The sequence below is a fragment of the Muntiacus reevesi genome, chromosome 14, assembly GCF_963930625.1.
Source record: "Muntiacus reevesi chromosome 14, mMunRee1.1, whole genome shotgun sequence".
NCBI lineage: Eukaryota > Metazoa > Chordata > Mammalia > Artiodactyla > Cervidae > Muntiacus > Muntiacus reevesi.
The window spans coordinates 29,515,259-29,532,021 of record NC_089262.1 but is presented as its reverse complement, the minus strand read 5'-3'; the positions used below and the strand labels follow the sequence as shown (position 1 = coordinate 29,532,021).

Sequence of the window (16,763 nt, the reverse complement as noted above, 5' to 3'; positions counted from 1 at the left end):
AGGTTGGTCATAACTTTCCTTCCAAGGTGTAAGCGTCTTTTAATTTCATGGCTGCAATCACCATCTGCAGTGATTTTGGAGCTCCCCAAAATAAAGTCAGCCACTGTTTCCGCTGTTTCCGCCTCTCTTTGCCATGAAGTGATGGGAACAGATGCCATGATCTTAGTTTTCTGAATGTTGAGCTTTAAGCCAACTTTCTCACTCTCCTCTTTCACGTTCATCAAGAGGCTCTTTGGTTCTTCTTCACTTTCTGCCATAAGGGTGGTGTCATCTGCATATCTGAGGTTATTGATATTTTTCCCGGCAATCTTGATTCCAGCTTGTGCTTCATCCAGTCCAGTGTTTCTCATGATGTACTCTGCATGTAAGTTAAATAAGCAGAGTGACAATATACAGCCTTGACATACCCCTTTTCCTATTTGGAACCAGTCTGTTGTTCCATGTCCAGTTCTAACTGTTGCTTCTTGACCTGCATATAGGTTTCTCAAGAGGCAGGTCAGGTGGTCTGGTATTCCCATCTCTTTCATAATTTTCTACAGTTTGTTGTGATCCACACGGTCAAATGCTTTGGCATTGTCGATAAAGCAGAAATAGATGTTTTTCTGAAACTCTCTTGCTTTTTCAATGATATTATATTTCTTTATGGATTTTTGAATTATAATTTATAGGGTTTATTTGAGCATGATTTCCTATTTGTTGTTGTCACTAAGTTGTGTCAAATTCTTTGCAACCCCGTAGACTGCAGCATACCAGGCTCTGTCCTCCACTGTCTCCCAGAGCTTGCTCAAACTCATGTTCTTTGAGTCAATGATGCCATCCAATTATCTCATCCTCTGTCACCTCCTTCTCCTCCTGCCCTCAATTTTTCCCAGCATCAGGGTCTTTTCCAATGAGTCAGCTCTTTGCATCAGGTGACCAAAGTATTGGAGCTTCAACATCAGTCTTTCCAGTGAATATTCAGGGTTGATTTCCTTTAGAATTGACTAGTTTGATCTTGTAGTCCAAGGTACTTTCAAGAGTCTTCCCCAGCACCACAGTTTGAAAGCTTCAACTCTTTGGTGCTCAACCTTCTTTATGGACAAACTCTCCCTTTTGGTGTCTTTTTATTTTTCTCTTTCCTGTCCTTTTCCTCCCTTTTACTCTCAACCTGCACCCACTCTTCCTAGTTTTGGCACTTTTTTCCTGACCACCCTATGGGACTTCATTTCAGGACAGTACTTGTTAAGGTGGTTCAGAATTGCCTCTCCTTATGACATTGAAAATACATTAGGAATTATCACAGAGACAGCAGGCAGCTTGGTGGAGTGTTTATGTGACAAGCTGAGTCCTTACTTTGCCACCTTCCTAGGCCTGAAGTTCGAGTTAGGATCTAGGAAGTTTGTGGTGAGGGTAGTCTCCTTCCCACCTCAGGTGGAGCAGTTAAAGCCCTAAGACTTCACTGGAGCCAAGTACATGGCCACCACCCACAATAGCTTCTGGCACACCCTTCACTTAAGTCCTGCTCACCCTTTTGCCAGGAATTTTACCTACATTTAAGCATTGTGACATTTTGGTTTTCCCTTTTAAATAGTTATAATTGAATACTTTTTATAATTTTGCATATTACTGAACCACCAGTAATTTTACATATTTGTTGTTTTTGTTCAGCAAAGTCATGTCCAGCTCTTTGCAACTGCATGGGCTGCAGCATGCCAGGCTTCCATGTCCTTCACTATCTCCTGGTGTTTGCTCAAACTCATGTTCATTGAGTCAGTGATACCATCCAACCATCTCATCCTCTGTCACCTCCTAGTTCTCCTGCCTTCAATCTTTCCTAGCATCAGAGTCTTTTCCAGTGAGTTGGCTCTTTGCCTCAGGTGGCCTAAGTATTAGAGTTTCAGCTTCAGCATCAGTCCTTGGGTTGATTTCCTTTATGACTGACTGATTTTATCTCCTTGCCATCCAAAGAATTCTCAAGAGTCTTCACCAACACCTATGTATTACTCTTGTCTATTTGGAGCAGAGATCTACTAAAGTATAAATTCACTAAGATGTAATCAGTCATTGGCTTCTTATCTGAATGAAGGCTTTTGAAGGAGAACCAAAATGATATGTTCCAAGGGAAAGATAGAGCTCTGCCTCTGCTGGCTCAGTCTTGACCTGCTAAAGAAGGACTGGTGGGACGTTGCCTGTGTCCATTCACCAAAGGCTGTCCCACGTCTAAATCAAGAGGCTTCCACTTCCAAATCAGGCAGCTTGTGTGTACAGTCAACTTCTTCTAGCAACTCTATATCTGTTGGCTTCAAGAGAATATTTTGCCTCCACATATGTACCCCTTCTCCTTTTTTCAAAGATGAATTTAAACCAACATGCCTCCAGGAACAAGAACAACATGAGGAATCCAAAAAATATAGTTTGTGAGAAAATGCAATAATTTTTGTTGAAATGAGTGAAGAACAAGAAGCAAGTTATATTGATTAGTGTAGACACAGCATTCTGATTAAATCTGGCAAAAAGGCAGCCTGTGTTTTTTCTGCTTTTATTTTATTAACAGTTGAGGTAACTATCTTACTTAAAATGAAATTTATGATTTAAAAAAATCCACTAAGATGTTATTTCCTTAGTCTATTTTAAATTTTTATCTTTGTTTGAGAGCAGAAATCCATATGAAAAATTGGCAAGAGAATATTATAAATTTAGTTGACTATCATCAAAGCCAGCCCACTTACTTCCCACAGCCCACTTTTCAAAGAGAACTCAGAGTATAACAACAGCGTTTCCTGTTTGTGTTCATTCTTCTATCCTGTCTGCCATATTTGATTTTACTCCCGCTTTATCTGTAGGGCATGACTTTGGGGTGACTCTGAGAGAATTTAGGATGAGCTGTCCCTTGGGAAAGGTTGGAAGGGAATGGAAGAACAAGCGCCATCATTCATTACAAGAGGCTTGTTGAAGAAAATTTACCCCAGTCACCCATCAAAAGATCAACCATGAAAGTATAACCAATGGATTATTTGTGAAGGAACAGCTGCAGAAATGGCTTGACACAGATGCTGTGTTGAGCTTTAGGAAGCTTCAGGACTCCTTACTAAAAAGAAATATTTTGGCAAAACCTCAAGCTCACTTTTATAAGACTGAAAAAGCCATAGTTTTGCCCCATTCTAACCTCGGTACTGCAGGAAGCTTCTAGTTGTAGTACATTCTAACCAAAATTGTCTTATGTCTCGTAAAACTTACGGCAGTGGCACTATTGTGAGACAGTGAGTCATCACTTCTGAGTGTGACCTTTGCCAGTTGTGTGTCTGTGGTCTCCTCGATGCTGTGTTTTTAGGTGTAGAAGTACAACAGTGACCTGCACCAAAGGGAGAACATGTCCCCCGCCCCACTCTGGACATCACCTGGCTTGGCTGAATTCTCTCTGCAGTATAATCAATCATTGTCCCTTTGTTTAAGAAACATCATGTTCTGATAGGAAAAGACAAATACTGACAATTCCAAAGTCCATGCGAAGCTCCTGGAGATTGCTAGAACTGTACTAAACTGCCTTAGAAACTAGATCATGTTCATTAGAAATAAATACATGTAGAACAGATACCTACATTCACTGAAACTAATCGAGGGTCTATCTGACAGTATTCCTATGAAGGCTCAGAATAATCACATACATTTGGGATATGTCCACATATCCTTGATAAAGGGTGAGAATAATACATTAAGGCATGTATTTTACTCTAATCCTGATAGGTGACCATATAGTGATTGTGCATGCTCAGTCGCTCAGTCCAACTCTTTGTGACTCCATGGACTATATAGCCCACCAGGGTCCCTTGTCCATAGATATTTCAGACAAGAATACTGGAGTGGGTTGCCATTCCCTCCTCCAGGCGATATTCTCTACCCTGGGATCAATCACCCATCTCCTGCATTGGCAGGCAGATTCTTTACCACTGAGCCACTTGGGAAGCCCATAGTGATGTTTAGAAGACAGAAAATCAGAGTCAGATACTTCCTTGACTTTTTAAAATTGCACTCATAAAAAAAATAAAATAAAATAAAATTGCACTCATCTTTGTGCTATTCCATCTGACTTGTCCTCTGTTAATTGTCAAGTAGGATTTAAAAAAAAAAAAAGTGTTAGTCACTCAGTCTGTCCAACACTTTGTGACCCAGTGGACTGAGCCCACCAGGCTCCTCTGTCCATGGAATTCTCCAGGCAAGAATACTGGAGTGGGTTGCCATGCCCTTCTTCAGAGGAACTTCCCGACCCAGGGATTGAACCCACGTCTCCTGCATTGCAGGCAGATTCTTTACCATCTGAGCCAATAGGGAATCTCTTTATCCTCTGTAATTGTCAAGTTGGATCAACCAAGCCCAGATATTAACCCCCCCCAAATATAAAAATATACATGTTTCAATATGTAGGGCTTCATAAAAATAATAGGAGGATTCATTGAGACAGATTTAAATATATGCTATGGAATAAGGATTATATAGTTTACCATATGCATAAATATATAAAATAAACTACTAGTAGTACACAGTAGAGATCTGATAACTTTCCAGTTGCCTTTTACTAATGAACTAGTGAGAACTATTAGCCTTGAGTACCTAATCTATTTTTTTTTAGTGTTTGCCCTAGAATTAGCAATATATGTTTACAGCTAATCCAAGTCCACTTTCAAATATTAATAGCACTTTACCACTTCATAGGCAGTAAGAATACCTTATAATAACAAAATAATCCTAGTTACTGCCTCTTGTCTGTTGTATCATTTCTGTCATTCATTTCATTTGTATATTTACCTAAGCCCATATACATATGTATCATACACACATAAGCATCATAATCAAAATAACTGAATACACTGTTGGTATTAATATTTTTAACAAACTGTTTTCTGTTAGATCAGCTCAGAATAAAAAAAATGCAAGTTTTTATTTAACCTTCATTTATTGCTTCTTTAATGCTTTTCCTTTTTTTAATATAGATTCAAGTTTCTGATTTTTAATGGTTTCCTTCTTTCTTAACATTTCTTTCCCACAGGTCTACTGGCAACAAATTCCTTCCACTTTTGTTTGTCTGAGAAAGTATTTCTGCTTCTCTTTTGAATGGTAATTTCATAGGGTGCCCAATTCTAGGTTGCTGGTTTTTTTTTTTTTCTCTCAACAATTCTAGTATTTCACTCCACTCTCCTCTTGCTTGTGAGATTTCTGAGAAGTCTTATGCAGTTCTTTGTGCCTCTGTGAGTAAGGTGTTTTTTTCCCTCTGACTTGTTTCACAATTTTTTTCCTTTGTCTTTGATTTTATGTAATCTGAATATGATATACCTAGGTGTAGTTTTTTGGCATTTATTCTGACGTGGTATCTTGGGATATCCTGGATCTGTGGTTTGGCATCTGATGTTCAGTTGTTCAGTTACTCAGTCATGTCCGACTCTTTGCAACCCCACGGACTGCAGTACACCAGTCCTCCCTGTCCTTCACCATCTCCCAGAACTTGCTCATGTCCATTGAGTCGGTGATGCCATCCAACAATCTGTCCTCTGTCATGCCCCTTCTCCTCCTGCCTTCAATCCTTCCCAGCATCAGGGTCTTTTCCAGTGAGCTGGCTCTTCATATCAGGTGGCCAAAGTATTGGAGCTTCAGCTTCAGCATCAGTCCTTCCAATGAATACTCAGGATTGATTTCTTTTAGTGTTTGACCTCCTTGCTGTCCAAGGGACTCTCAGGAGTCTTCTCCAAGCCAGTTTAAAAAGTTTAAAAAGCATCAATTCTTCGGCACTCAGCTTTATGATCCAACTCTCACATCCATACATGACTACTGGAAAAACCATAGCCTTGACTAGATGGCTTCTGTTGGCAAAATAGTGTCTCTGCCTTTTAATATGCTGTCTAGGTTTATCATAGCTTTTCTTCCAAAGAGCAAACATCTTTCAATTTTGTGGCTGCAGCCACCATCTTCAGTGATTTTGGAGCCCAAGAAAATAAAGTCTGTCACTGTTTCCATTGTTTCCCCATCTATTTACCATGAAGTGATGGGACTGGATGCCATGATCTTAGTTTTTTGAATGCTGAGTTGTAAGCCAGCTTTTTCACTGTCCTCTTTCACCTTTATCAAGAAGGTCTTTGGTTACTCTTTTAACATTAAGTTGGTGAAATTCAGCTTCCCACGGCGGTCCACTTATGAGTTTCTGCTTTGGGAAGTTGGGAATCTGTGACTCCCTCTGTTCATCTGTCTATGTCTCAAGTCTTAGAGATAGCAGTTTGACCTATACCCTTTCCTCTCACATGCCCAAGAAGAATAGTTGGTTTTTCAGTCTGTCCAGATTTTTACTTGTCATTACAACAGAATGGCAACTTCCAAGTTCCCTACATATGGAACTTTTAACCAGAATCCTTTCCAAGGAGGCTAATCTAATGTTCTCGTATTCTACTGGTCATCTTCGTCGCATTCCATCCCCTTTTTATCACATGCGGCCAGCAGAGATTAGTTCCTCCCCTGTTTCCAGGACCTTAGTTTGGTTCCCTAATAATGCACTTTCTGGGAATCTCTCAGTTGGTTTCTCTGAAGGCTGGCTTTGCTCAGTGTTCCCTGAAATTGCTGGCTGACTGCTTTTCTTGTTAACCTGTGAGTTTTGTGAGATGTTTCTAGCCTCTGCCTCTTTTTTAAGCTTGTGCTTTGCCTAATGTGTACATAGCAGGTGTAGAAGAGGAATTATAAGCAGGAAAGAGTACTTCTTGATCCTAAGTTTTTGAAAATGGATCCTACCTCATTCCATTAAGCATTCTTCAAGCACCAGCAATGCTCCTATTTGAGCATATCTTATGTACTTACTTATTTCTTTAAAAATTTCTTTCTGATCATGACAGTCAGTATATGTAATCAGTTCATTGGGATTTCAGAGAGGAAGAAATTATTGGCCTTAAGTCTTAACCAGTGTTGTGACAAGTGTGGGTTTCAGCAATGGATAATAATAAAATCAAGCCTCGTTAGTTGATATCCAATTAATATTTGTACTAACTGAAGTCAGTTTCAATGTCCTTTTGAGCTAGAGAAACAATCGTATAAATCAGGGTTCTGCTGTTTGCAGTAAGAAGTTCATATTATTGGAGTATGAGGACGGGATGAGTTAGGTTTGCTCTATTCACTGGTATCAGGGTGTGAAGCCAACCCTGACCTCAAAACATTCAGAAAACAGAGCTGTGCAGGCAAATAATACCCCATGATTAGTGAGTGGGTTACAAGGAGGCTTCACATTCAGGCTAAAATCTTTTCTCAGGGACCTAACATGCATTAAACACTGTGCCAGGACTTAGGGGACATCATCTTAGATACATCATGTATATATCAGAGTATATGCATCATTTATATCCTCACAGCAACCTTATACAATACTCTCATGAACATGAGGATGAGGAAAATGAAGTTGGAGGAGGTTAGAAAGACTGCCCAAGATCATTTGATACATGTTAAAAGCAGGATTCAAAACCATTTCTAATGCCAGTGGTGGTGGTATTAATGTCGAAATTGTAGTTGTTGTTGAAGACACACATGCACATCAATGTATTTGAGCTCTTGCAGTGATGGGATTCAAGTTCTTCTTGACTGAACCTTCATTATGAAGGATAGATCTGAATTCACTGATCAAGAAAATCAGAGATAAAGGGAGTCAAGGAGCCAGAAAATACAAAATATATTTATTGGGAACTGAAATTGAAAGTTGATAGATTTAGATGGACTTGCCAACAAGACATATGGTTTTATAATTCCTATTCTTCCTATGAAGTTAAATGTTGTTTCTGTTTATTTAAGAGAATTCTGGCAATGTTTGTTTTTATCTCACTTTATTAGACTCCAGGTTATATCCAGTTTTAGGAGAATTATCAATTATATGCTGGTGTAAAATTTAACTTGTACTGCTTAACTTGTCCTCAAATGGTTATTTTTTTAAAAAGATCTTGTTCTTTTTCAGTATTTTAAAGACTGGGTATACAGTACTTTGAATCTTTTTCAGATGCTGTGATTAAATATTCAGTGCTTGAGTATGTTTGATCTTAAGTTAAAATAATAGGAAATCTTACATTTTCTGCCACAGATCATTACAATAAACTAAGTCTTCAGTTTATCCCCTCCTAAATGAAATTTTTGAGTCAGAAAAATCTTGTATGAGCTAAATTAACCATATAACAGTCTCTCTTTATTTTACAATCTCAATATTGAATTGAGAATATGATGAACTACATTGTTCTGTTTAATTTTGTTTTGGTTTTGGACATAAGAAACTTGTTCTTTATATCAAGGGATAATCTTCACTCAAGATGATCAGGTTCAAGTGTATATGAAGATAATTTTTTAAAAGTAAAAGTTCTTAATTAATCTCTCACTGTGTGTTAGTCACTCAGTCGTGTCCGACTCTTTGCAACCCCATGGACTGTGGCGCACCAGGCTCCTCTGTCCATGGAATTCTCCAGCAGGAAAACGGGAGTGCGTTGCCATGCCCTTCTCCAGGGATCTTTCTGACCCAGGGATCAAACCAGGTCTCTCACATCGCAGGTCAATTGTTTACCTTCTGAGCATCAAGAAAGCCCCAACCTCTCACTACCAGTGTCTAATCAAGTTTACTATATGTTTACAGCCTCATGGTGACATTCTCATTGCTATATGTGGAGACAGTGACTCAGATTCCTCTACAAAACTTTGGGTTTGATTCTCATCTATTTAGCATGTGATTGATTTCCACTTACTGCCCTTTTCAAGTAAATACTTATAGATAATCAGTTAACTTAGTTCTGGGCCAACATTTGATTGGCACCTTAATTAATTAATTACCTAAATTACTTAATTTCTTTGCGGGCTGTGTTCAGTGTGTAAGTTAAAGGGTCAAAAGGCAAACCAGATTCAAAAGCCAACATCGTTTTTCTTTTTTGAATTACAGGAAAAGGTCAGGGTCACATAGATTCAACCTAGTCTGTTACACTTTCTGCATTTGCAGTGTTATATACTGATTACTACTCTTAAAATGATGACTGATTCTGACCCCCTCCATAAAGAAGTATTACAATATCCTATGTCAGAAAAGGATTCTGTTATTTCAGCAGTTGGTTTACAGAGTTGATTAATGACTATGCCACTCATAATTAATGGTTTGAGCTTTTTATTACAATGGAGGTGTTATCAGTCAGGGTGCCCTGCACACCCAAACAGAATACCTTGACTACTTCCAAAGGTGTGCATAGGGCTTAGGGAAGCCAAGAAAGGTGATTCATCACCTCTGTCCATCCATTAATAGTAGAGGATGGAGGGAACAAAGCTACCATCCTAGGCCTAAAAAAGTAAGAGAAGGAGCAATTATCCAAAGAAACAGTGTCTCCATTCCCCAAATCTAATTGGAAGACACAGCAATCCATAGCATCAGCTTCCGCAGAATGGATCTAGAGTGAAAACAAACAAACAAAAAAAATGGAATGAAAACAGAAAACACAGGAGGGGGTGAAATGAAGTCAATAAAATCAGAGTTTCTTAGCAAGCCAAGCTCAGTGGTAGCTCTGGGTCTTGGACTCAAAAAAAGAAGGAAGCTAGCATTTATTGAGTACTATGCCGGTTACTATTGCTATATAACATGGCAACCTAAATTTAGTGTACTAAAACAACCATTTTACTGTGCTCTGTAGGTAAGATTGGGCTTCTTATCTATAAAATTGGACTGGTAAAGAACCTACCTACCAATGCAGGAGATGTAAGAGACTCAGGTTCAGTCCCTGGGTTGGGAAGATCCCCCTGGAGAAGGTCATGGCAACCCACTCCAGTATTCTTGCCTAGAGAATCCCATGGACAGAGGAGACATGTGGTCACAAAGAGTCAGAGACAATTGAAGCGACTTAACATGCACGCACGTAGGTAGGATTCTGTAGGTCAGAAATTTGGACAGGATACAGTGGGGATGGCATGCCTTAGCTCCACAGTGTTTGACACCTCAGCTAGGAAGACCTGGATGGCAAAGAATGATTCAAATGCCTGAGGGCTGGAATCATCTGGAGGCTTCTTAACTCATATGATTGACACGTGGGCTGGATAACTCACTGGGGACTGTCAGCTGGTATACCTAAACCTGGTTTCTCCAAGGATGGGGGCTTCTTACTCCATGGCAGGTGGAGGGTCTTGAGAGTGACAGATTCTAAAGAACTGGATGGGAGCCACATGGTCTTTTATGACCTCACCTCTGAACTCACATAACTTCATTTCTTCATTCAGTCTCAAGTCAGGATAACTAGAGAAGAACATGCCAAAAGAGAGGTTATTGTTGCAGCCATCTTTGGAAAATATACCTTGTCACCAAGGCAATATGAACTAGCAATGTTGAGACATTCTGATGGCAGGTGAAACAAACTTTTCCAAATTAATGGTAAAATTATATTAACCAGAATTCACTTATTAGTCAATGTTTTCCATGATTAAACTTTATCTTCTCTTCATGGATTATAGATTTTAAAAGTAGAAGACACTCCCAGAAATAAACTAGCTCAGCATCACCCTCTTAAACAGTCTGAATGTCATTATTCTCATTTTGCTGCAGTTAAACTAGTGATGAGTAGAAGGAAAAGTAGAGAATAGAACCTAGGACTCTTGGATTTTATTTGTCTTATTTATTTAACTAGAGTTTGATAAGGGGTGAAATTATAGATTACATTTTACCAAATGAACAGAGAAGCACCTGAGTAGAGTCAGAAGCACCTGGCCAGGTATTGTGTTCCTATAACCTGGGAGAAATCAGTCTGCTGGGTCGGGGCCCCTCATTGGGAGGTTTGGGCTTAGCTTTGTATCTATGAAGTGAGAACTAAAGAGCTAGAAGAATAGAAGATTAGTGGTCTGTGGTGTTGGAGAAGACTCTTGAGAGTCCCTTGGACTGCACGATCAAACCAGTCAGTCCTGAAGGAAATCAATCCTGAATATTTTTTGGAAGGACTGATGTTGAAGTTGAAGCTACAATCCTTTGGCCACCTGATGCAAAGAGCTGGCTTATTAGAAAAGACTCTGATGCTGGAAAAGATTAAAGGCAGGAGGAGAAGGGGATGACAGAGGATGGTTGGATGGTATCAGAAACTTAATAGACATGAGTTTGAGTAGGCTCCGGGAGATGGTGAAGGACAGGGAAGCCTGGCATGCTGCAGTCCATGGGGTCACAAAGAGTCAGACATGACTGAGCAACTGAACAGTGACAACAATGACCATTAATTCCAACAGAGAAACTCTGACACATGGTTTATTTTCCCCCAGGCACTCAGCAGTATCTGCCTGGCCCATTCATCCACTCATCTGGCTGCTGGTCCAGCAGATTGACTCATGAAATGTTATAAACTTTCTGGTGGGGGCTGTTTGTAATGTCTGTGCCCTCCTGCTACTTCTGGGGTGAGAAGCACTGCCTTATCTTTCCTCTTAATGCACAGAAATAAGCCTTTTGTGGGGGGATGTTTCCAACCTATGAAGAGTCATCTGACAGTTGCCTTTTATGTTTTGAGATCAAGAATTTGCCAAACTATCCAAAGTTTTACTGAAACTTCTAAGACCTAAGCTTTTTCTTTTTTTTTCTCTTCTATAATGGAAGATGTCACATCAGTTTTTCTGGATTCAGTCATTGCAATCTCCACTCCACTCATATTATATAAGACTTCTCTACAAGTGTGTCTGTCTTTCCAGACAATGACTCAGTCATTATGCCATGAAAGTTTCTTTTGTAGTGTTGCTTCAAGCTGTTGGTAGTACTTTGTTTATATGACCAAAAAAAAAAGAGGACATAGTCTATCACTTGAGAAAGGCTGAGTGGTTGAAAGGTTACCTGTCTCTTTAAATAGAACTAAACAGTGTTGATTTAACAATAAAATCAGGAACTAAACAATAAAAGAGGAACTAAAGAGCCTCGTGATAAATGTGAAAGAGGAGAGTGAAAAAGCTGACTTAAAACTCAGCATTCAGAAAGCTAGGATCTAATCCCATCACTTCATGGCAAATAGATGGGGAAACAATGGAAACAGTGACAGATTTATTTCCTTTAGCTCCAAAGTCACTGCAGATGGTGACTGCAGCCATGAAATTAAAAGATGCTTGCTCCTTGGAAGAAAAGCTATGACAAACCTAGACAGTGTATTAAAAAGCAGAGACATCACTTTGCTGACAAAGGTCCATCTAATCAAAGCTGTGGTTTCTCCAATAGTCATATACAGATGTGAGAGTTAGACCATAAAGAAAGCTGAGTGCTGAAAAATTGATGCTTTTTTAACTGTGGTGTTGGAGAAGACTCTTGAGAGTCCCATGGACTGCAAGGAGATCAAACCAGTCCATCCTAAAGGAAATCCATCCTAAATATTCATTGTAAGGGCTGATGCTGAAGCTGAAGCTCCAGTCCTTTGGCCACCTGATTTGAAGAACTGATTCCTTAGAAAAGACCCTGATACTGGGAAAGATTGAAGGCAGGAGGAGAAGGGGACAACAGAGGTTGAGATGATTGGATGGCATCAGCGACTTGATGGACATGAGTTTGAGCAAACTCCAGGAGTTGGTGATGGACACGGAAGCCTGGCATGCTGCAGACCATGGTGTTGCAAAGAGTCGGGCACCATTGAGCAACTGAACTGAACTGAGTGAACAGCAAGATACTGTTAATTCATTTTAAAGCCTTCACTTACTGTTTTGCATTTCCTTCTGATATTTTTGAATTTGTTGTTTTTCAGTCGCTCAGTCGTGTCTGACTCTTTGTGACCCCATGGATTGCAGCACACTAAGCTTCCTGCCTTTCACCATCTCCTGAAGTTTGCTCAAACTCATGTCCACTGAGTCAGTGATGCCATCCAACCATCTCATCGGAAATACAATCTCTGGCATCTGAATATGCAAGCTAGCCCCAGATATTGGCATGAGTCCATGTAAGGGCATGTGAGGCAGTGCATGGTAGGAGAGCTCCACAGTTTGGGTTCTGCCAGCACTGTGGATATGGGGAATCCCTTCATGTCACTGGCACTAAAGCAAGAAGGTGGCTAACTTATTGGTGCACACGTGGCCCTTCCAATTCTGGGCTTCAACAGTGAGCCCACTCGAGGCCCGGATGCCCTGAGAGCTCAGGGTGCCCATCTCTGTTCTGGCCAATTGCTCTCTTGCCTGGGGCCTCCATCTTCAGTCTTCCCACCCAGCCTTTCCCATTTCGCATGGAATCATTGGCTCCCCCAGGAGAGATGATGACACTCTTCCTACCTGCCTTTACCTCTCAATCTGTGACGTCTGGCCACTCCCCCACATTTTCTTGCCAATGATGCCCCAGCTAGTAAAGCCAGTGGTCCTTTTTTTTCCCTTCCTAACCTGTATGACTTCACTGTGCCTCTGTTTTCTCATCTGTCAGGTAGCAATAGTGTACAGTAATAGTGTTGACCTCATTGGGTTGTGAGGTTTTAATTATTATACATCATAGTAGATAATAGGTGCTATGTTATACATACGCACACTTAGACTTCAGATCAGTCGCTCAGTTGTGTCTGATTCCTTGTGACCCCATGAACCGCAGCACGCCAGGCCTCCCTGTCCACTACCAACTCCCGGAGTCCACCTAAACCCATGTCCATTGAGTCGGTGATGCCATCCAACCATCTCATCCTCTGTTGTCCCCTTCTCCTCCTGTCTTCAATCTTTCCCAGCATCAGGGACTTTTCCAATGAGTCAGCTCTTCGCATCAGGTGGCCAAAGTATTGGAATTTCAGCTTCAACATCAGTCCTTCCAATGAACACCCAGGACTGATCTCCTTTAGGATAGACTGGTTTGACCTTCTTGCAGTCCAAGGGACTCTCAAGAGACTTCTCCAACACCACAGTTCAAAAGCATCAATTCTTCAGCGCTCAGCTTTCTTTACAGTCCAACTCTCACACCCATACATGACCACTGGAAAAACCATAGCCTTGACTAGATAGACTTACACTTATATATGTGTATATATTTGTCTGGGACATACATAGGTAGTCACACACACATATACACATACACACATACAAGTCTGAGCAGTGCCCTGGGCAAGGCAAGCACTAGATGGGTTAGTTATTACTCAGTTAGTTAGTGTTAGTCGCTCAGTTCAGTTCAGTCTCTTAGTCATGTCCGACTCTTTGTGACTCCATGAACTGCAGCATGCCAGACTTCCCTGTCTGTCACCAACTCCCAGAACTTTTGGAGCCCAAAATATAAAATCTCTCACTGTTTCCATTGTTTCCACATCTATTTACCATGAAGTGATGGAACTGGATGCCATGATCTTTGTTTTTTGAGTGTTGAGTTTTAAGCCAGCTTTTTCACTCTCCTCTTTCACTTTCATCAAAAGGCTCTTTAGTTCCTTTTGCTTTCTGCCGTAAGAGTGATGTCATCTAGCAACAGACAGAGGATTAATCTCAAGAATATACAAGCAACTCCTGCAGCTCAATTCCAGAAAAATAAATGACCCAATCAAAAAATGGGCCAAAGAACTAAACAGACATTTCTCCAGAGAAGACATACAGATGGATAACAAACACATGAAAAGATGCTCAACATCACTCATTATCAGAGAAATGCAAATCAAAACCACAGTGAGGTACCATTACACGCCAGTCAGAATGGCTGCTATCCAAAAGTCTACAAGTAATAAATGCTGGAGAGGGTGTGGAGAAAAGAGAACCCTCTTACACTGTTGGTGGGAATGCAAACTAGTACAGTCGCTATGGAGAACAGTGTGGAGATTCCTTAAAAAACTGGAAATAGAACTGCCATATGACCCAGCAATCCCACTCCTGGGCATACACACCGAGGAAACCAGATCTGAAAGAGACACGTGTACCCCCAGTGTTCATCACAGCACTGTTTATAATAGCCAGGACATGGAAGTAACCTAGATGCCCATTAGCAGACGAATGGATAAGAAAGCTGTGGTACATATACACAACAGAATACTACTCACCCATTAAAAAGAATACATTTGAGTCAGTTCTAATGAGATGGATGAAACTGGAGTCCATTATACAGAGTGAAATAAGCCAGAAAGATAAAGACCAATACAGTATACTAATGCATAAATATGGAATTTAAAAAGATGGTAACGATAACCCTATATGCGAAACAGAAAAAGAGACACAGATGTACAGAACAGACTATTGGACTCTGTGGGAGAAGGTGAGGGTGGGATGTTCTGAGAGAATAGCATTGAAACAAGTATACTATCAAGGGTGAAACAGATCACCGGCCCAGGTTGGATGCATGAGACAAGTGCTCATGCCTGGGGCACAGGGAAGACCCAGAGGGATGGGATGGGGAGGGAGGCTGGAGGGGGGATCGGGATGCGGAACACATGTAAATCCATGGCTGATTCATGTCAATGTATGGCAAAAACCACTACAATATTGTTAAGTAATTAGCCTCCAACTAATAAAAATAAATGAAAAAAAAAGAGTGATGTCATCTGCATATCTGAGGTTACTGCTATTTCTCCCAGCAATCTTGATTCCAGCTTGTGCTTCATCCAGCCCAGCATTTTGCATGATGTATTCTGCATATAAGTTAAATAAGCAAGGTGACAATATACAGCTTTGACATACTCCTTTCCCAACTTGGAACCAGTCATATTTGGTACAACACAGTGCTTCCAAATTGGGAAAGGAGTCACTCATTCATGTCCAACTCTTTCTGCTCCCATGGCCCATAGCCTGCCAGGCTCCTCTGTCCAAGGAATTCTCCAGGCAAGAATACTGGAGTGGGTAGCAATTCCCTTCTCCAGGGGATCTTCCTGACCCAGGGATCGAACCCAACTATTATTCTATATCCAAAGTCAAATCCAACCCCCACATGGGCTGTGTTCACCTATAGACCCAGTCATTTCTATGTGCTTCTCTTTCTTACTTACTAACCTGGTGTCTAAGGCAACAATATTTTCGATCCCCGCTGTCAGACCCTCTACTTTAAACAAAACATAACCTCTCAACTTCACAACGTTATTTTTAATTTTATTCCTATCTTTCAGAGTTTACAAGCCCCAACTAATATAAAGCTCCCATTCCTCTCTTCTTTTATGAAACTAAGTAGGTCTGATTGTGTTGCAGCAGCTGGTGATGGCATCTGCTTTCAGTATTTAAATCTCACTTTGTGTTTTATTTGGCGTATGTGTGTTAGTCTTGTCTCCACAGCTAGAGTGGAATCTATATACTAGATTACATATTAATTTGCCTATATCATCTGTGGTCCTTACTAAGGAAGATATTTTTCACCCATTGCCTTCAGCAGCATGAGCAGATTTAAGGAGATCCCCATTCCTACTTTAAAAACCAAATACTCTGGACTTCCCTGGTGGTCCACTGGTTGAGACTTCATCTTCCAATGCAGAAGATATGGATTTGATCCCTGGTTGAACTAAGATTCCACATGCTTCATGGCTAAAAGGCCAAACCATAGAACTGAAGTAGTAATGTAACAAATTCAATAAAGACTTTTTAAAAATGGTCCACATCAAAAAAAAAAACTTTAAGAAAATAAAAATAAAGACCAAATACTTTATGGACAACTTTCTCATCAGTTATAGGCATGATCAGGGGCCTCATCTGACACTAGGAATGTGAGCTCAGGGTTAACATGTGTGAACCTTTCTGCTAAACCCCCAGGTATCCGACGCCAGACTGCCCATTGCGTGAAGAAGGGTCGTGGGATAGTGAAAGCAACGTTCTGTGACCCAGAAACACAACCCAATGGGAGACAGAAGAAGTGTCATGAAAAGGATTGTCCACCCAGGTAA

At 40.5% G+C, this 16,763-nt stretch overlaps 1 protein-coding gene across 1 annotated transcript in view; it reads left to right on the top strand.

The window, feature by feature from the left end:
- Nucleotides 1-16,763, top strand: part of ADAMTS12 (ADAM metallopeptidase with thrombospondin type 1 motif 12) — a 377,986-nt gene that overhangs the window by 274,091 nt on the left and 87,132 nt on the right. The window contains exon 17 of the mRNA XM_065905225.1: nucleotides 16,633-16,759. Coding sequence (XP_065761297.1) covers nucleotides 16,633-16,759 — 127 coding nt within the window. The remainder of the gene's footprint in view (nucleotides 1-16,632; nucleotides 16,760-16,763) is intronic.